This window comes from Delphinus delphis, chromosome 3 (genome assembly GCF_949987515.2).
Source record: "Delphinus delphis chromosome 3, mDelDel1.2, whole genome shotgun sequence".
NCBI classification, from domain to species: Eukaryota; Metazoa; Chordata; class Mammalia; order Artiodactyla; family Delphinidae; genus Delphinus; species Delphinus delphis.
This window is the reverse complement of record NC_082685.1, coordinates 8,805,127-8,829,695: the sequence shown is the minus strand read 5'-3', so window position 1 is coordinate 8,829,695 and position 24,569 is coordinate 8,805,127. Positions and strand designations below refer to the sequence as shown.

The window sequence follows — 24,569 nt, the reverse complement described above, 5'->3', positions numbered from 1 at the left end:
GAAGACTCAATGCAGCTAAAATAAATAATGGCTTAAACTACATGCCTGGTATTTGCTCTAAAATACTCCAGTGAGGTGGTGAGTGGAGAAGGGAAAAGGATAAATCAACACTGGAAAATGTTGATACCTGCTGAAGATGAGGATGGGTATACTGGGATCATTTGTACATGTTTGAAAATTTCCATAATAGTTTTTGGGTTTTTTTAAAAGTGAGTAGTAAACAAGAATTCTTACAAAAGTGCAACCATGGCAGGTAATCTAAAATTTAAAGCAAAGCTCAGAAAACCAATTCTAAACTGACAAGAGGCAGGCCATCAGAAATCACAGCTGACTGGTGAGGAGCCCATGTTAAACAGCCCCCAGTCCTGGCCATATCTATACTGAAACTTCATCAATCTGATAATGAAGGATGATGTTTAAAACTGTATTTACTTATTCAAAAGTATTCAGCATGCACCTCCCCTGTGCCAGGCCTTGAGCTAGATGCTGGGACAGTGATGAACACAGCACGCAAGTCCCCCATTCCCGTGGACCTGGCCAACGAGTGTACCCTAAAGGAGAAACGCCTTCCCTCCAAATCCAACATGGTGCCCAGAGCCAATGCATCACTGTACACTTACCACCTCTTCATTTTACATTCTTCCTCCACCACAGATATCAGATATAGAGACTCGAAAACAACAGAGCTTAAACTGAGATCCCAGGTGACTAAGACCTTTTTATTCAGGGTTTTGTAGGACCGATATTGTCTAAAATCTTCTAAAAGGAGCTCCTGGAAGAAATGGTTGATTCGGCACCTGATGCACAACTATGGTGGGTGAGCCTGGGTCACGCTGCAGTGTCAGAAAGCAAGGAAACATGCACAGATTACTGCAGGCTTGTCCAAAGGACAACTGAGCTGACCTATGAAGACTTCCAGTGGCTACATTTGGGGCAACTATCAAAAAAGAAAAAGGAAAAAAAAAGCTACCCAGATGAAGTTCTCAAACTCAGCAAAACAGCCAAAACTCATCAGCGGTTGCCTCTGGGGGATGGTGGCAGGAAACACCTGGGAAGGGGTCCCGGTCATGGTCTACATCTTGGTAATACTGATGGGGACATGCAGTGGTCAAAATCCATTGAACTGGATATTCAAGATCTGTACGTTTACTTCAAAAGAAAAAAAATGTAAATAAATACTGGACTCTAGTTAATATTTAGAGGAAAGACTACAACTTTCTGCTACTTTGAAAAGCATCGTAAAAATAGATTATGTTAATTATATTTCAATAAAATGAAGTGGACTGAAAGATGAAAAGAATAGAGATGGAGAGATATGTGAAACACAACTAAAGTCAGATGTCAATGGCATATAGGACTTCCCTGGTGGCACAGTGGTTAAGAATCCGCCTGCCAATGCAGGGAACATGGGTTCGAGCCCTGGTCCAGGAAGATCCCACATGCCGCAGAGCAACTAAGCCCGTGTGCCACAGCTACTGAGCCTGCGCTCTAGAGCCCTTGAGCCACAACTACTGAGCCCTCATGCCACAACTACTGAAGCCCGTGCACCTAGAACCCATGCTCCGCACTGAGAAGCCACCACAACGAGAAGCCCGCGCACTGCAATGAAGAGTAGCTCCCGCTCGCCACAACTAGAGAAAGCCCACGCGCAGCCACGAAGACCCAACGCAGCCAAAAATAAATAAATAAAATAAAATGAAACATTAAAAAAAAAAAAGATATTCACTGTGTAAAACATCAGCCCATCAAGCCCACTTGTGCACCCCCAAATGCTCCTGTCTTCAGCAAACGTCCCGCAGCGAGGTCTCCATCTGCTGTCTTCACTGCTAAAACTCAGAGCATGGCTGTGGCCTGTGCTCCAGCAGGCTGCCTCACTTGAGAGGCAGGCCCAAGAAGGGACCCCTAAAGGGGTTCACTGGGCTGTGGCTAACTCTGACCACCACCCTTGGCCCATCTGCGATCCTTTCATCCCCTGGCCCTCCTCCCTCAGGCCAGGCCTTAGTGGCGATGGCTTTTGATTCAGGGGGACAAAGTGAGTAAGAGTACTTATTCTGTGAACTAAAACAAACACGTAAAAACTGAAGTCAGGAATTCCCGGGCGGTCCAGCGGTTAGGATTCTGTACTCTCAGTGCCGAGGGTACGAGTTCAGTCCCTGGTTGGGGAACTGAGATCTCACAATCCGCGAGGCAAAGCCAAAAATAAATAAATAATAAAAACTGGAGTCAGGACTTCCCTGGTGGCGCAGTAGTTGACAGTCTGCCTGCCGATGCAGGGGACACGGGTTCGTGCCCCAGTCCGGGAAGATCCCACATGCCGCGGAGCGGCTGGGCCCGTGAGCCATGGCCGCTGAGCCTGCACGTCAGGCTCCGCAACGGATGAGGCCACAACAGTGAGAGGCCCGCGTACCGCAAAACAAACAAACAAAAAACTGGAGTCAATACTTCTTTGCAGGGCAACAAAACTGGCCTCACTTGCCTCTGCGTGAGCCTTTATCTGTCATCCAAATCAGCCTCTTGGAAGCCAGCTGCTCCAGTCCTGAATACCAGAGAATCCACCTCATTTAACCTCCTTTTCAAGATTTTGAGGAACACTGCTGGCAAGAAACCCACAATACCCACCTATATATGCAACACTCCACTGCCCCCTGCCAATCTAACTTTAAACCCAAGCCTTGAAAGGCTCACAGAGCTGCTCCTGCAACCTCATTCAGGATTCAAACCAGGCCCAACTGAAGCCTGATATTTACCAGCCCAGCCTCTCTGAAAAGAAGTCCAAAAAAAGAACGAGTGAAGAGCGAAGAATCAGGATCTTAAACAACCTGTGTGGTTTTGGGATGTTCTAACATGCAGGGATCAGGTTTCTTTCTTTTGTTCTCAAAACCAGCCCACCCAGAGCACGCAGAGTTACAGAAGTTTAAATGACAGCACGCAGTGAGATGACCACCTCTCTGACCTCTCACTAACTGGAATATGCCGTTCATGACCACTTGCTGTTGGGAAAGAAACGTGCCCAAGTCAGCATGTGTGGATCAACACATGTCTGTAGAATGAATGAAGAGGTGTAGTGACAACACCCCAACAGGTATGGCCCCACCTATCTTCCAGAGTAAATTCCCCCATCCAGGGTACTTCACAAAACCTTAGAGTCCCAGTCACTCCTGGGAATGATCCCAAACTGGATGCTCCTCTTAAAGAGACCTAATTAGGCTTTAAAAGGTACAGCACCCAATCCTGGTTCCCTGACCTCTGGAGATATAATCCTATCCTGGAATGAGAAATGGAATAATACACACATACAACTTGTAAGTGACTCCTTAAGCTTTTACAGATTCACATCATCGAGGATATATGGAAAATAATTTTAACAAAGCAACCCAGCCAGAAGAGGCTAATCTAAAATCTGATTATGGATGCCACTGTGAGAAAATTTTCAATTCAAGACATATCTTAAGTCTAGTGCAATGGTTCCCAGTTCTGTCCCCCACAGTGCTTTTACTGGTCCATAGGGAGGTATAAAGTTAGGAATAAAGATGTTCACAAATATTTTCAATTTAAAGGACTGTCCTTGGGACTTCCCTGGTGGCGCAGTGGTTAAGAATCCGCCTGCCAGCGCATGGGACACGGGTTCTAGCCCTGGTCCAGAAAGATCCCACATGCCGTGGAGCACCTTAGCCCGTGCACCACAACTACTGAGTCCACGTGCCACAACTACTGAAGCCCACGCCTAGAGCCTATGCTCCACAACAAGAGAAGCCACTGCAACAAGAAGCCCGCGCACCGCAATGAAGAACAGCCCCCGCTCGCCACAACTAGAGAAAGCCCGCGTGCAGCCAACAAGACCCAACAAAGCCAAAAATAAAGAAGAAAGGACCGTCCTTTATTCTAAACTTATTTTCTTCCTATATGTTCAGTATTAAAACATCCTTTTTTCTTATGAAAAGGTGGAGATGGAGTATGTTAATTAATTAAAAAGATATTTTAACTGGCAAATGCAGGTTGTTGCCTAAATTGCTTCTGGAACTATAACTGGTCTGTAAGACCCAGGCCTCCAGGCCCAATGACACGGTGGAACAGCCACAGGTCTCAGAAACAGAAGCCCCAGGTTTGTGCCCACCTGGGCTTTCCAACCTGGCCACTGTGGAACCTCCAACAAATCACTTTATCTTTTCAGAGCTCATTTCAGAAATGAGATTAAAACACTACCTACACCTCAGAGCCGCAAACAGTAAGGATTAAAGGTGACAAGGTGGAAAAATGCTCTATCAGCTGTAAAACTACAAATGCAACGTATTGAAGGAGTAATTTCAGCTACTCTTGGATGAACCAACAGAAATATTTTAACATCTGCCTGTGAAAAAACAATATTACAGCAAAAAGGTTTAATGTGACTCCAAGTGGGAATTATTAAACTCTTTTAGCAACATGCCCTTCAGGCAGCAAGGGGGGAAGGGAAGCCAGCTTAGAAATCCTTAAGAGGGAGGGGCAGGCAGAGGCAACCTTCCCCTGTGTTCCCATGGGAAAGCCTCAGATTTTTTTTTTTTTTTAATTTATTTTATTTTATTTATTTTTGGCCGTGTTGGGTCTTCGTTGCTGCACGTGGGCTTTCTCTAGCTGCAGAGAGCAGGGGTTCTTCGTTTCGGTGCATGGGCTTCTCACTGCGGTGGATTCTCTTTGTTGTGGAGCACAGGCTCTAGGCCCATGGGCTTCACTAGCTTGTGGCCCGTGGGGTCAGTAACTGTGGTGCACGAGCTTAATTGCTCCACAGCATGTGGGATCTTACCGGGCCTGGGATTGAACCAGAGTCCCCTGCATTGACAGGCAGATTCTTAACCACTGAGCCACCAGGGAAATACCCAGTTTTTTAAAAAACTAGTTTCTAGTTAAGAAACAAAACAAAAAAATGGCTGGCTCTCAAAGGCTGTTAAATATTAACAACATGCAAACTGTGAATTATTTTAGTGGGTAAGTTTCTTTTTCAAATGAAACTTTTAAATTTTGAGATATTGTAGCTTCTCATGCAGCTGTAAGAAATAACAGCGAGATCCCCCATGTACACTACCCAGTTTCCCCCAATGGCAACATCTTGCAAACTCTAGAACAATATCACAACCGCAATCAGATACAGACTGCTGCTGTCACAAGGATCCCTCCTGTTGCCCTTTACAGTCACACTCACCTTCCAACTGTCCCCCCTCCCCAATGCCTAACCCCTAGCAACCACTAATCCTTTTAAGGTTTCTGTAATTTTAGCATTCCAAGAATGTTATATTAATGGAATTGTAAAGCATACAACTTTTCAGGATTGGCTTGTCTGTTGCAGCCTAACTGCCTCAAGATTCATCCAAGTTGTGTGTGTATTGACAGTTTGTTCTTTATTATTGCTAACTAGTATTCCATGATAAAGATGTACTATAGTTTAACCATTCACCCATTAAAGGACATCTGGGTGGGTTCTAGTTCTTGGCTGTTATAAATAAATATTAAGAGACACTATGAACCATGGGGCCAGGCTGGTCATTTCCATATTAGGGAAATTTAGACTGGTTTTTTTTGAATTATGAATAAACAGTAAGAATTATTAACCTGCAAAAGCTCTAAATGTACCACTGAAAAGCAAGCCTAACTTATCACATTCATCCTTTACACACACACACACCACACACACTCAGATAAAAGAAAGAAATCAGTTCAAAGGCAAGCAGCACAAAAGCAAGTGGCCTAGAAGATTATCCCAGTAAGACCTTACCCTTGAGCTTGAACCACAATCCTAATGGAAATCATATAAATGGCTGTTTCCAGGAAAATTACCATGAACCTCAAATTGCCAATAGCACCTCTTCTCACTAATCACCTAAGATTAAAAAAATAATCTGGAATAAATTTACAGACTCTAATAAAAGGACACACATTCAACTTTGTAAATGATCCTTTGTGATCTTATATGGACAAGAAAATATCCCTTGGACAGTAAACTCATTTTATTGTTAAAACTAGAGCCACGTTTTCAATTTCTTCATTATGTGGACATCCAATGAGAAGAGAAAAAAATTAAATTTCAACTGGACATCATTTCACAAAACATCTGAAAACAGCTGATGTTACAAATCTGAATGAAGGACTTCCCTGGTGGTCCAGTGGCTAAGACTTGGCACTCCCAATGCAGGGGGCCCGGGTTTGATCCCTGGTCGGGGAACTAGATCCCAAATGCTGCAACTAAGAACCAATCTAACCAAATAAATAAATATTAATAAAAAAAAGTCTGACTGAATTTCCAATTGCTATTTATAACAGTATCACCTAAAAAGTGATGTCTAGGAAAAATCCCACAGAGATTTAACAGAACATAACAATGGCAAGAAACAATTTCTTTTAGCAAGTCAGCACACTGACAAGCCTCCCCAACAAACATATGCCTACCCTGCTTTCAGTATTATTTCTGTAACACTGTTAGCACCACAGAGGCAGCACCGACTTACCCTAAATAACAAAGTAGGAGGGAAACTAGTGGCTTCAGACAAAATTGTCAAATGCTGCAGCAGAAGACTAAAGTCCGCCTCATCTCTTCAGGGCCACAACCCCATTTCACTAACCAACAGTGTGCAGGCTCCCATCAAACCACTATTTGCCTCTAATTCCGAACCCTGCCACTGGAAAAAGAAATCAAATCTTTCTTGCCCAGGACTTGGCTAAAATAAAATATAATATATAATAATATACAGAGGGACTTCCCTGGTGGTGCAGTGGTTAAGAATCCACCTGCCAATGCAGGGGACACAGGTTCGAACCCTGGTCCGGGAAGATCCCACATGCTGCAGAGCAACTAAGCCTGTGCGCCACAACTACTGAGCCTGCGCTCTAGACCCCACGAGCCACAACTACTGAAGCCCACACGCCTAGAGCCCATGCTCCGCCAACAAGCCACTGAAATGAGAAGCCCGTGCACCGCAAGAGTAGCCCCCGCCTGCTGCAACTAGAGAAAGCCTGCACGCAGCAACGAAGACCCAACACAGCCATAAATTAATAATAATAATACACAGAGCCTAAAAATCCTAACTCCTAAGAATATTCGATCAAAGCAACGTGCAAATCAAGTATCACCATTTTGTGGGCCATACCTGCTAATACTAGATGGTGACACTTTACACATCTTTCAAGACTGCACAAAGTTAAGCAACTTAATGACAAAACACAGCAGGAGGGCAAGTTTCCAGGGGGAAGGAATCATTCCTCTGAGATGTAAAAGGTGAAATCAGGAAGAACTGGAGAGAAAGATGAGAAAGGTAAGTAAGAGGGAGCTGCCTCAGCTCAAAGAAAACTTCTGAAGCCTTTTTCAAAACTGAGCACACAGGGCTTCCCTCGTGGTGCAGTGGTTAAGAATCCGCCTGCCCATGCAGGGGACACCGGTTCGAGCCCTGGTCGGGAAAGATCCCACATGCCGCGGAGCAACTAAGCCTGTGCGCCACAACTACTGAGCCTGCGCTCTAGAGCCCATGCACCACAACTATTGAGCCCATGCGCCACAAATACTGAAACTCGCACGCCTAGAGCCCATGCTCCGCAACAAGAGAAGCCACCGCAATGAGAAGCCCGCACACCGCAACTAAGACTAGTCCCTGCTCGCCGCAAATAAAAGAAAGCCCACATGCAGCAACGAGGACCCAATGCAGCCAAAAATAAATAAATAATTTTTAAAAAGTGAGCACACTTCCAACTCCCACACGCTGCTGAAGCCTACAAGTTCTGCCTATGTTTAACCAAAGAGAAGAGATTTATAGACTTGTTAAAGGCTCTTTCCTCATCAGCGACTCCACCTGTCCCTATGTGGCAAATTTAACCAGGGGAGCATGAGCACCATATTTGTGACATCAAAATATTAACAGCCAGTGGACTTCCCTGACAGTGCAGTAGTTAAGAATCCACCTGCAAATTCAGGGGACATGGGTTCGAGCCCTGGTCTGGGAAGATCCCATATTCTGCGGAGCAACTAAGCCCGTGCGCCACTACTGCTGAGCCTGCGCACTATGGCCCGCAAGCCACAGCTACTGAGCCCGTGTGCCACAACTACTGAAGCTGGCGTGCCTAGAGCCCGTGCTCCGCGATGACAAGCTACAGCAATGAGAAGCCTGCGCACCGCAATGAAGAGCAGCCCCCACTCGACGCAACTAGAGAAAGCCTACGCGCAACAACGAAGACCCAACACAGCCAAAAATAAATAAATTTAAAAAACCAACGTGTTCTCCTTAAACTGAGAAAAGAAAAGATATTAATAGCCAGGACTTCCCTGGTGGCACAGTGGTTAAGAATCCGCCTGCCAATGCAGGGGACATAGGTTCGAGCCTTGGTCCGGGAAGATCCCACATGCCACGGAGCAACTAAGCCCGTGTGCCACAACTACTGAGCCTGCACTCTAGAGCCTGTGAGCCACAACTACTGAGCCCGCATGCCACAACTACTGAAGCCCATGCACCTAGAGCGTGTGCTCCACAAGAAGAGCCACCGCAATGAGAAGCCCGCGCACAACGAAGAGTAGCCCCCGATCACCACAACTAGAAAAAGCCCGCGCACTGCAATGAAGACCCAACGCAGACAAAAAGTAAAATTAAAAATACATAATATATGTGTATATTAGCAGCCACTCCTGCCAATATTTTTTTGTTTATTTTGACAAGAAAATAATTTAAGAAAAATAAGAGACAGCCTTAGATTCCTCACTCCCAGGAATGTGGGCATCTCCTCGAGTACAGTGGAAGTAGTTAAAGGAATTTTTACCTACAGGCACTGGACAAGTTCAATCAGGAAAAAACAAAGAAAAACTGCAAATGATTAGGCACCACTCCACTCCACAAACAGGGAGATTCCCAGGCTGGCCCAAGCTTCAGCAGGGTAGGGAGACCCTGATAAATTAGTGCCCAGTGCTAGCAAAGCCAAGCCTGGCAGTAACTGCCTGCCTCCAATCAATTCAGACAACGCTAGAGTCTGCACAGATTCTATTCACAAATCCCAGGGACCAGGAGCTGTCCACAAGGCCAAGAGACAGCTCAGGGGTAAAGACCCAGGACTAGTGACAGGGATAGTAGCACCTACCAGTGCCCTGGGGCCTTTCCCCCCCCATTCCAGCTGTGAATGAGCCTCTGGTTCCCACATTTCATTCACAGTCTGAGCGGCTGCTGTAGCTACATCCCATGAGACCACACACAAAGCATAGTGGCAGCACTGTGAGCAATCCGTGGAGGAAAAGAGCCTAAAGTTGTAAATTTCAGTCCTAACTTCGGGTGACACCTTGTGTTTTCCCGTGGACTCCAAATATGCCAACCAGACCACTCATTTTAAAGCCATCACAGTCCTAAGCAATCATAAAAAGATTCAGAATCACTGAAATACCTGGGTCTGGAAAAGGCTAGCCAATGCTTCCTTGCTGATGGATCAGGTCCCCAAGGCAGAATCCCAAGCAACTTTCAAACAGTTTTGGAAATATTGAGAAGAGATGGCTTACTCTCCCTAGGTTTAGACAGTGAACTGGGGGAGAATATGCTGATCACTGTACACCCCAAATAATTCCCCCAGGCGGAGTATTACCCTGGACAGAACCTTAAGAGCAACCCCAAGAATCTGTCACTCAACTACTTGAGAAAATAAGGTAGAAAAGGGAAAGGGTTTCAAGCTCTCATGCTTGGGTCCCAATCTTGCAGATCACAGGACACTCAAATATCGCACCAGATCACAGTTTTGGGGTAGAATGAATGCCAAGTCCGAAGCAATCTGGAGAAAATTCAACATCAATGAAACACCTGAATTAAAAAGAAGAAAAGCTTAAACCCTCCGCCAAATCTGGCTCCTGATCTGGGGGAGGCCTAGGTAGCCAGAGATTTGGGAACCCCATGAAGCCTCCTTTGCAATCCAAATAATGACGGTGTTCCAGGGAGGGGGTCTGCCTCTCTGCCCCACGTAAGGACAAAGGAGGCGACGTTTCCCGCCTTGGGAACCTGGGACCCTCCTGGAACTCGGGGCGGGACTGGGACAAAGAGGAGGACAGATGGGAAGGGGGGTCGCCCCCGCAGCGCGGGTCAGGATGCTCCTGGCCGGAGGGGGGTGTGTGCTGCCGGCACGTGCGCGCGTGCGCCACAACAGACAAAGCCCGGCCCGGGGGAGGCGGCGGCCGGGGGCCCGGTGCGCGCGCACCCCCCGCGAGAGGCGCCGCCGCCGGCCGAGGGGCCGCGAGGGGGGGCGGATGCGCGCGCACCGGGCCCTCGCCGCCGCCATTTTGTTTCCTCGGCACAATGGGGGAGAGTAACGGCCGAGCGCGGGAGCAAGGCTGGCAAGGAAGGAATGAGCCAGGCGCCAGAGCGAGAGGACTGGGCGGAAGCGGGGAGCGCGGGGCGCCTCAGGCCTTGTCACCTCGACTCTTCAGCCGATCCCGCGCTGAGTGGGAGGAGGGGCGGGGGGAGGGGGAGAGGCGGGAGCGGGCCCGGCCGCCGCCACATTGACTCTTACCTTGTCCGCGTCCCGTTCTCCGACCGCAGCCGCCGCCCTCCTGCCAGATCCCGCCGGGGTCTCGCCCCAAAAGCCACGCGGTGCGCACCGGGCTGCTGAGTCCAACTGCAATGGCGAGAAGAGGAGGAGGAGGAGCCGGAGCCGGGGCCGGGGGCGAGCGGGCGGGCGCGCGCCGGGGAGGTGCGGGGCCACGTGACCGGTCGGAGCCCCGCCCCTTCGCCGCCGCGTTGCCGCTCGACGCAGGCCCAGCCGGAGAGGGAAGGAGGGACAAAGAGAGATAAGGAGGTGGGCCCTAGTCACGTGACAGAACCGTAGGCGTTACGTGGCGTCGGAACGTTTCCCTCCCCTTTCCACGCCTCTACTTGATCATGTGACAGTGGCAAATTCAGCGGTCTCCTTGGCCACGTGACAAGGACCGTGGCGCCTTCCCGTTGTCGTATTGGTAGGCCTGCATCATGTGACGACATCGCGGCTCTTTTTTTCAATGGCGGTTTTTTGAGAGGCCATTACCACGTGAGGCAGGGCGAACGTCTGAGTCTCTCTGCGGTTGCTAGTTTACGCGCCTGCGCGGACGCCATCTTACACTCGTTGAAGTACGTTGGCGGAAACGGGAAGGAAGCTTGCGCGTGAGGGTACTCATAGTGGCTTGTTCTCGGTAGAGGAGGTTCGGCCTCCAATCGAGGGATTACCGCGGAACTTACTCCCCACTGTCCGCATCTCCTGCGAGAGGCCGAGCAGACTCGAGGTGCGTGTGCGAGGAAAGGACGGGCCGAGCTCCTCGTTGCTGCCCCGGGACTGGTGCCAAGCGAGCGCCCCGGGTCTTTGGTGTTAAAACTTTATCCGGTGTAGCGCCCAGCCGGATTGCCGAGCTTCTGAAGGGCAGAACCGAGTTGGCCGGGATCTTCCAGCCGCCCACTCACAGATGGAGAAACGGACGCCCGAACCAGAAAAAAACCCAACTGGAGACTTAACGGTCTTTGGTGGGAGAGCTGGGGCTGCGACAGAGATGCTCGGCCAACCACTTCTCAGGGCTCATAAGTAAAGCTACCGGGGACCGAGCGCCTTTTCTTTACAAGCCTGGTGTCGTTGAATCCTCCCGAGCGCTTCGTAAGATCCCCGATGTACAACCTATGCATAAACTAAACGCCACTCATCTCCAGTGTCAGGATCAAGTTGGCGCTCGACAAGGCGTCGTTGTTAGGCAGGTTGTCGTGTGCGAGTCTGTGATTCAGACTGCCGAGATTTGGAGCAAGGAGTAGTTCAAAAGCTTTCCTTCCTAAAGAAGGCGAGAAGATCAAAACTTACGGCCTAATAACGGATTTTCCTTGCAAAAACGTAGGGATGGTGCAGCTAAATTGTTAAGAATGCAAGATCCAGGGTCGCACTAGGTTTGAGTCTCCCGGTGTGACCAAGAATAGTGCCCCTCCCTGAGCCTCCGTTTTGTTATCTACAAAATGGTGATGATTTATTTTCTTAAAAGCACCTGGCACAATTCTTTGTGCAGAACAAATGCCCCAAAATGATAGTTGTTACTAACAAGGTAAGGTGTAAAAATGTGATTACAGAATGAGTGCATGCTGTACCTATCACTTTTCATTTTTGTTTACACTTAGATCTTGAACCAATAATCTATTCATACGATATAAATAAAATGTAAAATGTGCAAAACGATGTGAGAAAACAAAGTCAATTTGTCTCCTCCAGACACCCTCCTTTTTGGCAACCATTGTAAAGTTTTTTGTGTGTATCTCTCCAGAGATGTTTTAGTTCCAGAGATGCTTAATTATGTTTTTATTAGAGTTTCTCGTAAATAATAGACGCTCTGCATCTTGCTTTTTTTCCCCCGACTTGGAGATCTTTCTTTAAATAAAGCTTGAGATTGAAAAAAGTTTTGGTTAAATTAATGGGGCAGTATTCAGACAAAATTAGCCAAAATAAATTTAATTGTTCAAGGTCACCATGACAATAAAGGTGATAACTTGGCTTTAACACTGAGTTAGAGATCAGCTATTCCTCTGCGTGACACTTGAGGGAAGAGGCTCAGAGGTGGGGCAAGTTGACTAAGCTAATAGCGCTACCAAGTGGCAGAACAAGGAAGGTTTCTAGTTTTCTGATTGGCAAGCCCATAGGACCTTTCTTGGGAGGGACCCAAGGTTGCTTTTTTTTTTTTTTCCTGGCTGCGCCAGGCAGCTTGCAGTATCTTAGTTCCCTGACCAGGTAGCGAAACTGGGCCCACATCAGTGAAAGCGCTGAGTCCTAACCACTGGACTGCCAGGCAATTCCCAAGGTTACATTTCTGAAGAAGTGGCTTTTGAGGATCTCATTCCTCTAAGGTAGCCCTTACCAAATTCCTTTGATATATGGGCAGATAAGATCATGATTACAGGCCAAGGCTCCATGGAGGAGCCCAGGATGGACCTGAAGAGTTTTTGAACCTCAAAGTGTTGCTGGAGTGGCTGGCATGGAGTTAATGCTAAAGAAACAGTTGTGTGGGGCTTCCCTGGTGGCGCAGTGATTGAGAGTCCGTCTGCCGATGCAGGGGACGCGGGTTCGTGCCCCGGTCCGGGAAGATCCCACATGCCACGGAGCGGCTGGGCCCGTGAGCCATGGCCGCTGAGCCTGCGCGTGCGGAGCCTGTGCTCCGCAACGGGAGAGGCCACAACAGTGAGAGGCCCGCGTACCGCAAAAAAAAAAAAAAAAAAAAAAACAGTTGTGGTTGTGATTGTTACCTATTGGACTGGTGCCCCGTCCAACCAGATTCTTTCAGTGACGTGGTCCATTAAAGTGCAGGTGAGGTGATGAGAAAACCAGAACTCCCTTAAGAGTGTATTCCCGTGGACCCACCCGTACGCCATCCACCAGGAGCTGCTGGGTAAGAGGTTTTCAGCCCGGCCTTCCTTGTCCATGTTCTCACCTTGGTCACCATACAAGATGGAGACCCAAGATGTCATCTGCCCTCTCATCCCTACACCTCCACCCTGGCCCAGCCTCCCACCCTTGCCTTTCCATTATTCCATGGTTAGCAACCCCCTGTATGCATAACAATTCTCTCACCTCCTTGCCTTAGCTGACCCCTGCCCACTGTCATCTGGCTTTACCTTCTGTCTCCATTACACCCACTCCCTCATTAGTTGAAGAGTGAGGTCTGCCCCTCTCCTCTTGCAGTCCCTTGATCTAAATAGATTCTGCCATCCTGTGGGACTTTAGTGTCTTCATGAACATCCTCTCCATTCCTTGCCTTCCTCAACTTAAGAGATTTCTCCTACTTCAGGCCCCCAACCCCAAAGTCCCCTGATCACACCCAAGAACTCCGCTTGAAAGTTTTTTGAACCACACCTGCTGCTTTCCCACCCTCTCAGTAGAGTGAACGTAGGTTGACCGCCGTGCTTTGGGGAACCACCCCGCTCCCTTGCTCAATCTGTAGTTCAGTTGTTGGGTCCCCACTGCTGGACTCTGAAACTAGTCCCATGGCCTGGCTACAATGATTGGCTTAGCAGTAACTGACCAAAGTCAGGCTAGTCAGAGCCAGTGAGCACCAGCCTTGGGATCTGTGGGTAAAAGAAGCCTTTATTTCTCTGATCTTGAAGCCAAAGTACAAGGTGTGGTTGGGGGACAGGGAGTGTTTGACAGAGAATGAAACTGACCTGGAAGAAAGCTGAGCCAAAAGATGGGGCAAGAAAACATTACGGTGTTTACTCCAAAAATTAAACATAGAATTAACATGTCATCCAGCAATTCCACTTTTTATCTCTTTTTTTTTTTTTTGGCCATGCCACAAGATATGTGAGATCTTAGTTCCCTGACCAGGGATCAAACCTGCACCCCTGGCATTGGAAGCATGGAGTCTTAACCACTGGACTGCCAGGGAAGTCCTGGCAATTCCACTTCTGAGTATATACCCAAAAGAAATGAAAGCAGGGACTTGACATACTTGTACACCCAAGTTGGTAGCAGCATTAATAGCCAAAAGGTAGAAGCAACTCAAATGTCCATGGATGGATGAATGGATGGATAAACAAAATGTGGTCCATCCATACAGTGGAATATTACTCAGCCCTAAAAGGAAAGGAAATTCTGACACATGCTACAACATGGATGAACCTTGAGGACATTTTGTTAAGTGAAATAAACCAGTCACAAAAGGACAAATACTGCATGAGTCTATTCATTTGAGTCCCTAGAGGAGTCAAGTCCATAGACACAGAGAGTAGGATGGCGGGTGCCAGGGCTGGGGGAGGGGGGTGGGGAGTTAGTGTTTGATGAGGAGAGAGTTTCAGTTTGAGAAGACGAAAAAGTTCTGGAGATGCCTGGTGGTTGCCCAACAATGTGAATGTGCCTAATGCCACTGAACTGCACACTTTAAAATGGTTATGGTGGTAAATTTAACGTGTATTTTACGACGGTGTTTTGTTTTTTTTGGCTGTGTTGGGTCTTCGTTGCTGCGCGTCGGCTTTCTCTAGTTGCGGCGAGCTGGGGCTACTCTTCATTGCGGTACGCAGGCTTCTCATTGCGTTGGCTTCTCGTTGCAGAGCACGGGCTCTAGGCGTGCGGGCTCAGTAGTTGTGGCGTACGGGCTTAGTTGCTCCGTGGAGTGTGGGATCTTCCCGGACCACGGATCGATACCGTGTCCCCTGCGTTGGCAGGCGGATTCTTAACCACTGCACCACCAGGGAAGTTCCAACACAGTTCCTCTTCAGTCCCTTGTATCTACTACATGAAGTGCATGGCTGAGCGCACTCAAAGTGGCTGTACGTGGGTCACCCACCGATGTGCCCAAATCAGGCCAACCTCACAGATAAGTAATATAATATTTACCCAATCCTAAGTGTAGAGCTTGGTAAATTTTTACATAGCATACATCTGTGTAAGTACCACCCCAGTCAAGACAAGGAACATTGTCACCACCCCAGGAAGTTACCTCCTGCCCTTCCCAGCCAATTGCCAGGCCTTTTCTTACATCACCAGGGTGAACATTACCTGTTCTAGAATGTTACAGAATTGGAAGACATCTTTGTGTCTGTCCCTTGCCTGGGCCACTTTTGAGTTTTCTGCCAGCTTGTAACTGGCCTGCACATCTGTACCTCCTTTCCAAAAGGGCAGCAGTCCTCTCCCCCTGGCCTGGCCTCATCCTGACTCATTCTATATACCTCTCAGAGAGGCAAACTGCAGCAATGAATGCCGGCCACCAGAGCTGGTAACTTACAGACTGTCTCTGGAGGCAGAGGAGCTGGCCTTAGAGGCCATGCAGCTGGGAGCAGCTGCTGGGACCCAGTGAGAAAACCATCCAATGGGCCTGGCCTCATGGAGCTGACCTAGAAAGGGAGGAAGGCAATAAACAACGAGCGAAGTATGTAAGATGTCCATAGTGGCAAGTGCAGTGGCGAAAATAAAGCTGGGGGGTGCAGGGCCAGGGTGGGTGCGATTTTAAGTCAGATGGTGTGCAGAAAAGCCCTTACAGGGAGCCTAAGGACCTAGGCCAAGCAGATTGCTGGGTAGAGAGTCTTCCAGGCAGAGGGAACAGTCAGTGCAAAGTCCCAGAGGTTGTCTGTGCTTGTGGAAGGAGCAGCGAGGAGGAGGCCCGAGGGGCTGGAACAGGGCCAGTGAGGGAGGAGGGGAAGAAGCACCTTGCAGGAAAGGGTGAAGAGGTCCTATAGGGCCCCCTGGACCCACATGGAGACAGTGGCTTTCACTCTGGGTGCCTTGAACTCCAAAGGAGGGTTTTGGTTTGGTTTGGGTTGGGTTTTTTTATTGGAGTATAGTTGATTTACAACTGTGTCAGTTTCAGGTGTACAGCAAAGTGAATCACACATATACATATATCCACTCTTTTTTTTTTTTTAGATTCTTTTCCCATATAGGCCATTACAGAGTATTGAGTAGAGTTCCCTGTGCTATACAGCAGGTTCTTTTTAGCTACGTAGGAGGGTCTTGAGCAGCAGAGAGATAGAATCCATCCTTCATCTCTCCCTTGCCCATACCCTCAAGTCCCTGCTCCTCTCCATTAGCCGCAACTAAATCTAGCTTTCCACCTGCACCTTGTACCCCGGTGAGTTTGGGGGGAGAAAAGAAACTCCCACAACCCTCGTAACATTCCTTGTTCACGCGGTGCTCTCCCGCACGCAAAGATGATTTCTCACACCTTCATTCTTCTCACAGCTCTGCCATCTCCCCGTGCTCTGCTCTCAGCTGATGACCTTCCTGCTTATTTCAAGAACAAACAGTTGCTCCCATGCATATTCTTCCACCACTAAAGCCATGAGCACTTGTGCCCACATCCCTGTGTTCCCCCAGCTCCCGATGTCCCTCTCTGGCTCTCCTCAAGTCCACTTTTTCTCCTCCTCTCCCCAGGGCTCAGACTGGCCTCTGTCTAGGGCAAGTAGTCTCAGCCAGCCCTGGGGACGTGAAAGACCATCCAAAACACTGAGCACTCTTGATGGCATGCCTGCAGCCTGAAATTCTCCCCTGTGGTCCAGATCCACCCATGCAACCATCTATGTGACAGCTTCCCTTGGAGGTATTGTGTTCAATGGGTCCAAAATGAACCTACCTGGGACTTCCCTGGCGGTCCAGTGGTTAAGACTCTGCGCTTCCAATGCAGGGGGTGTGGGTTCGATCCCTGGTTGAGGAACTAAGATCTCACATGCTGCGTGGCGCAGCTAAAAAGAAAAAACAAAAAAACCCAACCTACCTACCCAGATCCCTTCGGGTCCACTTTATCATTTCTCTGCACCCTTGCCAGGGCTTTGTGTGGTTTTGCACCACTGCCTGTACCTGCAACTCTTCTTCAGAGAACTACCCCTGGGCTCTGGACCACGTTGCCAATGCACCTTTGCTAGCACACTCAGAGAATCAGAAGTGCCTGGGAGCTTACCTTCCCCTGGGGCCACCTCTAATCAATGACTTACCAGTGCAGGCTGTAACTCAACCTCCAGAGCTCCCTGGCAATCAGGCGACATGTGCCCTCTGCAGGACTCTGCCTGGGCTTGCCTCCACTCAGAGCTGTGCTTCCTCCTGCTTCTTTGGCTCTTTTCCTTTTTTAAAAAAATATTTATTTATTTATTTAGCTGTGCCAGGTCTTAGTTGAGGCACGCGGGATATTTGTTGCTGCGTGCCGGATCTTTTAGTTGTGGCATGCAGGCTTTACCTAGTTCCCTAACCAGGGATCGACCCCAGGCCCACTGCATTGGGAGTGCAGAGTCTTAACCACTGGACCGCCAGGGAAGTCCCAGCTCCTTTCTTTCACATTCCACGTGTAATCAATCAGGTCAGCTTCTCTTCAGATTATATCCAAAATCTGCACACGTTTTATCACCAAGACACATCAGAGCATGTGCTGGGACTAGAGCAGTAGCCTCCTCTTTGGTCTCCCTGCTTCTACTTTTGCTAACACTGGGCACTCTCCAGATCAGGCACTGTGCTAAACCCTTTACATTCATTCAGCTGTTTCATGCCTCTATACTGAGTGCCTGCTCTGTCCCAGGCACTCCGCCCAGCCCTGGGATAAAGTCTCAATACTAAAGAATAGGCAAGATCTCACATTCTGGGTGGGGAGACTGACAGTTAGCAAGTGAAAATACAAAGAAGTCATTGCAGACTGTGACAAATGCCATGAGGAAAAGAAACGGTGACGTGGTCATCACTAAGAGAGGCCAACTTTTTTTTTAAATTAATTAATTAATTTTTGGCTGCGCTGGTCTTCATTGCTGCATGCAGGCTTTCTCTAGTTGCGGAGAGCAGGGACTACTCTTCGCTGCGGTGTGCAGGCTTCTCATTGCGGTGGCTTCTCTTGTCGCGGAGCATGGGCTCAAGGCGCGCGTGTTTCCGTAGTTGTGGCTCGCGGGCTCTAGAGCGCAGGCTCAGTAGGTGTGGCGCAAGGGCTTAGTTGCTCCGCGGCATGTGGGATCCTGCCAGATCAGGGCTCGAACCCGTGTGCCCTGCATTGGCAGGTGGATTCTTAACCTTCTTAACCACTGCGCCACCAGGGAAGTCCCAAGGCCAACTTTTTTTTTTTTTTTTTTGCGGCACACGGGCCTCTCACTGTTGTGGCCTCTCCAGTTGCGGAGCACAGGCTCCGGACGCGCAGGCTCAGCGGCCATGGCTCACGGGCCCAGCCGCTCCGCAGCATGTGGGATCTTCCCGGACTGGGGCACAAACCCGTGTCCCCCGCATCGGCAGGCGGACTCTCAACCACTGCGCCACCAGGGAAGTCCCAAGGCCAACTTTTGATGAGCAGGGAAGGCTTCCTGGAGGTAAGCGCTGAGCTGAAGGCAGGATGGGGAGCTAGCTGTAGAAAGAGCCAGGTGGAGAGCGTTTCAGGCACAATCCCTGGGGCCAGGGTGTCTGGATGAATCAGCAAGAGGGTGTTAATGGGGCGGATGGGGCAGGGCCTTGTGGGCTGCCATGAAGACTTTGGCTTTCACTCAGTAAAAGGGAGCAACGGAGGGTTCTTGAGCAGAGGAGGGGTGTGAACTCACTCTGGTGTTAGCAGGCGCCCTTCCGCACCTGTGGGGGAAACAGTGAAGGAGTGGGGACGGAGGAGTTGATAACAAAGGTTGGGAGCTGAAACTATGGGGAGAAGTGAGCAGGTTTAGGAGCTGTTTTGGAGGCGGGGTTAACAGGAGCTGGGGGGTAAGAAAGGAACAAACCTAAAAGATCGAACGAACAAGGAAACCCAAAGAACATCTGTACAGGATAGCGGGTGAGGGCTTTGGAGACCTGACTGTCTCAGCCCCTTTCCTGCTGGGGTCACCTTCAGACACGTCGCCCAACTCACCTGCCTTAATTAGTGAATGGCGACAGTACATAAGCAGATGAGAAGTACTCCAGAAATGGTCGTTATTTAAGAAAAAATTCCGGAGGCAGGAATGTAGGAGGGAGAAAGGCAGTTAACATGGTGGAGCAGTTGGCCCAGAGGTGACAGTAAGCGAGCTGGCACCAAGGGGGCAGTAGCGAGCCTCCAGGTTAGCAGGGTCGGGCAGCTTGGCAGGTCTGAAGCCCTTTAGACGAGACTATGGTGCCCAGGTGCCCCGCCAGGGACAAAGCAGGCCTGGGGGCACATGTCCAGGCTGTGTGATGAGGAGGTAGGCAGGTCACTGCCACCTTCTGCAGTCTGAGGATCGGAGCCTAATAAGGGCTATTTGTTCAGGAGAAACCTGAGCCGCCCGCATGGTGGAATTCAGGCGGAGGCCAGCAGACAGAGGCTTCCTGCCCTCCCTCCTTCTCCCTGGGGAGAGTAGCCCCAGATCAGAGGATCCCAGGGAGGTTGAAGCTGGGGTTCCCCCTACCAGCCTCCCACTCCCCCCACAAACACTCCAGGCTCCGGCTCTGTACAATAGGCACTTTATTAGTGGTTGGAATGCAGTTACAAGTAGGGCTGTACGGACAGAACAGAACGGGGGAGGGGGCGGCAGGCACTGGAGACAGAAACCCCAGGCTGGGATTTCTCCAGATCCCGGATTGGGATCCTGGATTGGATTGAGCGGGGGTGGGGTGGGGTGGGGTGGGGGACTTGGGATATGGCGAAGGGGGAACCAGCACACCCGTTCCCCCCGAGTTCAACAAATTTGGCAAAAGGATCCTCAAGGGGAGGTGACTGGGCGGGGGGAGGGGTCCCCCCATTTGCCCAGGGCATCTGCCCATCTCCCCACTTCCTCTGAAATCATCCCTTGGGTGGATTCAGTTTCTTTTCTCTCTTACAAAGAGAGCTGTGTCAATAACTGGCAGAGAAGGGCGGCGGGGGGCGGCGGGATTCGGCCCAACCTGCCAGCCAGCCGGTTTCCATTAAGCCGCTATTAGCGACCTCCTCCCCCCTGTTCCACACCAGCTTGATCCCAGCCTCCCTCCCCGGACAGCCTGCCTTCTGTGCCAGGAGACACCCCTACCTGGCACACCCCCACCCCCACCCCAACCCTACCCGAGGAGGGGACATCGGAAAGCATTCCTCAGTGGCCCCATCTCAGCCGTGATGACAGAAAAAAAGCTAACAGAACCTTTAACGCATGTCCAGGTTAAAAAAATAATAATAAATGCCTGCAGCAGTCGGTAACCAGTTGTTCAGCCCCAGAGACGGGTCCTGGCATCCTGGTCAGAGCAAACACAAGTGAAAAGTGGACTTCCTGTGGCCACCGCTGCTGCAGACACAAACACTGTCCTGTCATAAGAGGGGGACAGGAAGCGGAGGGCAGCCCGCAGAGGGCCCTTGCATGTCAGACGTCAAGAAGCCTCGCTGGGCTTCTCATCCGGGCCAGTGGGGGCTGGAGAGACTCATCGCACAGTTTTTTTGGGGGGTGGGGGGCGGCCGTGAAAACGCGGACTGGCCCTTGGCATAGGGAGGAGATCCCACAAATCCTCCAGGTTCCCGGAAACTGGTGGTAACTGGATGATGGGGAGGGGCAGGAAGGGGGCGGCAGTGATAGGACTTCAGGTCAGCCCGATGGGCTGGGGGTTCTGACCCAGCTGCCAAGCACCCATTGTGAGACTTCCGGGGAGGGGTAGGAGGGCGGAGCCTTTAAGACTCCACCGGCTTCTTGTTGGTCTTGTTCAAAAGCTTCTTGAGGGTGAGAGACATGAAGTAAGGCCTCTCAGCGGTGCCATCGTTCCTCTCCAGGTCCTCCACTGCGGAGAGAGAGGCCCCAGAGCAGGTGGCATGAGGGGAGCCCACGGGCAGGGGCCTTAGGGGACAGGGTGGGCGGACAGGGGCCACAGAGGAGCCTCAGAGGGTTAGGAAGCAAGACATGCTGGGACTGGAGGGGGCGGACTGGAGCAGGCTGGGAACTCGACACACACACACACCCACACACCCACACACATGCTCCCCACTCCCAGGCCAGGAAGCCCCGCGTGCACCCCCGATCTACAGGGAGGAAACAAGGAGGCCTGCGTGGCCTCCAAGCCAGCCTCCCTCTCTACTCCTCGACTTCGCCCCGCTTCCCCTCCTCCTCCGCACTCTCCTTCAACAGGATGTCTCTCAGCTGGGGCGACATGAAGTAGGGTCGCTCCTGAGAGCCGTCATTCCTTTCCAGGTCCTCACCTGGGCTCCCCCCAGGAACCAGCAGGGGGGGAATGGGGGTGGTCAGGAAGGGAGGGAAAGAGGGAGGCAGGGAAGAACAGGGAAGCCAGCAGGCATGGAGGAGAGGAAGAGAAAGAGAAAACAAAACAAAAAAACACAGACAGATGGAGAGACCGGAGTTAGTAGCAGCCACCGATCCCACCCGCCCCGCCGCAACAAAGCCGGAAACTCCGAAGCTGAGGGCCCAGGGGCACAGTGTTCTAGTTGCAGCCTGGACCAGGGGACAACAGGATGGAGAAGCTCTGAGCGCAGGGGGAAGCTGAGAGGGGGCGCGCCAGGGCCCTGCGACGAGGGACAGCCAGGCCCTAGGGGAGGCTGCGGGCACTGGGTTGGCACGTGTACCCCCATCGGAGGGAGACGTTCTGCCCAGAGGGGAGGAGGGAGTCAGGGCCCAGGAAGGGTGGGGATGAGGGGTTACTCACAGAAACAGAGGAATAGTGTGTCCACACACATGCCGTAGACGCTGAAGAAGCCGTGGGCAATCAGGTAGGAGCCAACAATCACCGTCTAGGCGAGGAGAGACAAGCTGTTTCCACCCCAGCTCCTGCTCAGGGCAACCCCCCACTCACCACCACGTCCCTCCCCAGCTGGGGTTATGGCATTTCCCTGCTGATAAGCCCCTCCTCCGGACCTCCCCGGTGGTGCAGTGGTTAAGAATCTGCCTGTCGGTGCAGTAGTTAAGAATCTGCCTGTCGATGCAGTGGACACAGGTTCGATCCCTGGTCCGGGAAGATCCCACATGCCGCGGAGCAGCTGAGCCCACGCACCACAACTACTGAGCCCGCATGCCACAACTACTGAAGCCTGCGCGCCCTAGAGCCCGTGCTCCGCAACAAGAGAAGCCACCGCAGTGAGAAGCCCGCGCACCACAACGAAGAGTAGCCCCCACTTGCCGCAACTAGAGAAAGCCTGCGCGCAGCAACAAAGACCCAGTGCAGCCAAAAAAAAAAAAAGCCCCTCCTCTTAGGCCTTCCTCTGGCTGCAATTTTATGCATCTTCAGGGCAAGACAGGTTTAATGCTCACAACCCTACTGGACTGTGTGTCTATCCCGTTTATAACTATATCCCCAGTTAGGACTTCCCTGGTAGTCTAGTGGTTAAGACTCTGCACTTCCACTGCAGGGGATGTGGGTTCGATCCCTGGTCGTGGAACTAAGATCCCGCATGGCACGAGATGTGGCCAAAAATATAAATAATTTAAAATTTTTTTGTTAATTTAAAAATAACTATATCCCCAGCAATCTGGAAACTCACGGGGCCTTGGTAGGTACCTGATAAGCATTTATTGACTGAAGTGAGCAGACTTCAGAGAGATTACATAACTTGCCCAGAGTCACTCAGAACTAGCAAATAAAGAACTAAGATACAAATCGAGGTCACATATATACACTAATGTGTATAAAATAGATAACTAATAAGAACCTGCTGTATAAAAAATAAATAAAATAAAATTCAAAAAAAAAAATCGAGGTCACTGGGCTCCAAGGCCTGCACTCAGATACTGTACTGCTCTTAGGGTGATGACCTAATCCCTCCATGGCCCCATCACCTCCCTGCCCTTATCTCCACCTCCTGGCCACTTCACTCCCTCCACACCAGCCACACTGATTTGCTCACTGTTCCTGGCATAGTCCTGCCTCAGGGCTTCCGTACTTGTTCCCTCTGCCTGGATGTTGCCTGCATCTTCTTCAGATCTTAGGTGTGACATCACTTCCACGGGGAAGCCCCCTGGACTCCCACACCTGCCCACATCCTCCACCACAAGCTCTAACAATTGGTTCCCTGTAATTCTGCCCTGTGGCACACACAAGTCTGCAAGCGTGCATCCAATGCAGAGCATCATTGGTTAATGTCGATTTACTCCTAAACTGTAAGGCCTTTTTCTTTTTTTTTGGCTGCACGGCATGTGGGATCTTAGTTCCCCGACCAGGGATCGAACCCGTGCCCCCTGCAGTGGAAAAGCAGAGTCCTAACTGCTGGACCGCCAGGGAAGTCCCAAACTGTAAGGCCTTTACAGGTCATGCCTGGAACGTGGTCGGTACTTAATGTTTGTGTCCTGAATTAACAACTCCCTTCTTCTGAGCCCCATCCACATCTGTCTAGTCAAAGGAAGCTAGGCAAGTCCCAACATCTTCTCCCCAACCCCTGTCTGTCCCCAAAAGTTCATACCAGTATAGGGACCCAGTAATAATTGAGGGGTGGTGCTGTGTCCTGCACGATCCTGATTCGGTGGGTGAAGAAGAAGAAAGCCAGGATCCCTGGAGAGGGGGAGGAAACCGGGATGGTTGAGGGTTCTGGATAAAGGAAATAGCTCCCCTCAAGAAGACCCCAGAGAAGAAGACAGTTATCAGAGAAGACGTGGGGGCCCGACAGCAGCTCACAAGCGGCCCCCAACAGGCTCCCGCAGCTGGACAGCACTCACCCACACTACCCACGATCAGAAGTTTGCCCAACAGGAAGAGGAAGTCGGTAACTTTGTCCAGGACAGCCACCCTGCCGGGGACAGTAGGAAACAGGCATGAGTGCTGGCTCAGGGCCTGGGGGAGGAGGGAGGTGGCCAGAGGACAGTGTTTTCCCAGACCTGATGATGTTTCTCATGAGGAGGAAGAAGGCGTTTCTGGCTGAGGTGCAGAAGTTGGTGCCGTAGATGGCAATCTGGAGGGAGGTGGGAGGGACGGATCAGGCCCAGTGGGTGGGGAATGAGGGCTCCTCCACCCAGCAGGAGCTGGTGGGTTAGTGCCTGGTCCCAGGCTTACTCACCATGATGTAGGCATTCCTGTTGAGGAATCTGATGAATTTCTCCAGGCACCAGAAGCAGCATTTGAGACAGGTCATGAGGAACTTTGCAAACTTGTTCTCCGCAGCTGGTAGATGAGGGAGAGATGCAGAGGTGGGTGAGAGGAGACCCCACTCGGCCTGGTAGGAGCCCCCTATCTCCTTGTTACACACACTTGCCATAGTCCAGGACCCTTAGAGCCCACCTTCTCAAAGAGATGGGGAGAGGAGACTT

General features: G+C 50.5%; 2 protein-coding genes across 7 annotated transcripts in view; both read right to left on the bottom strand.

Annotated features, from left to right (window-relative positions):
* The window catches only part of ILF3 (interleukin enhancer binding factor 3), a 28,305-nt gene extending 17,774 nt beyond the window's left edge, over positions 1 to 10,531 (bottom strand). For all 4 annotated transcript variants that reach the window (XM_060007744.2, XM_060007745.2, XM_060007746.2 and 1 more), the window contains exon 1: positions 10,492 to 10,531. The gene's annotated coding sequence lies outside the window, so the exon portion shown is untranslated. The remainder of the gene's footprint in view (positions 1 to 10,491) is intronic.
* Positions 10,532 to 19,814: 9,283 nt separating this feature from the next.
* SLC44A2 (solute carrier family 44 member 2 (CTL2 blood group)) overlaps positions 19,815 to 24,569 on the bottom strand; it is a 28,118-nt gene continuing 23,363 nt past the window's right edge. For 2 of the 3 annotated variants that reach the window (XM_060007742.1, XM_060007741.1), the window contains exons 17-22: positions 24,320 to 24,423; positions 24,141 to 24,214; positions 23,982 to 24,052; positions 23,729 to 23,817; positions 21,982 to 22,066; positions 19,815 to 21,520 (exon numbers count right to left, since the gene is read on the bottom strand). In XM_060007742.1, coding sequence (XP_059863725.1) covers positions 21,396 to 21,520; positions 21,982 to 22,066; positions 23,729 to 23,817; positions 23,982 to 24,052; positions 24,141 to 24,214; positions 24,320 to 24,423 — 548 coding nt within the window. In that variant the 3' untranslated portion in view covers positions 19,815 to 21,395. The remainder of the gene's footprint in view (positions 21,521 to 21,981; positions 22,067 to 23,728; positions 23,818 to 23,981; positions 24,053 to 24,140; positions 24,215 to 24,319; positions 24,424 to 24,569) is intronic. The other variant, XM_060007743.1, reaches the window with a different exon arrangement.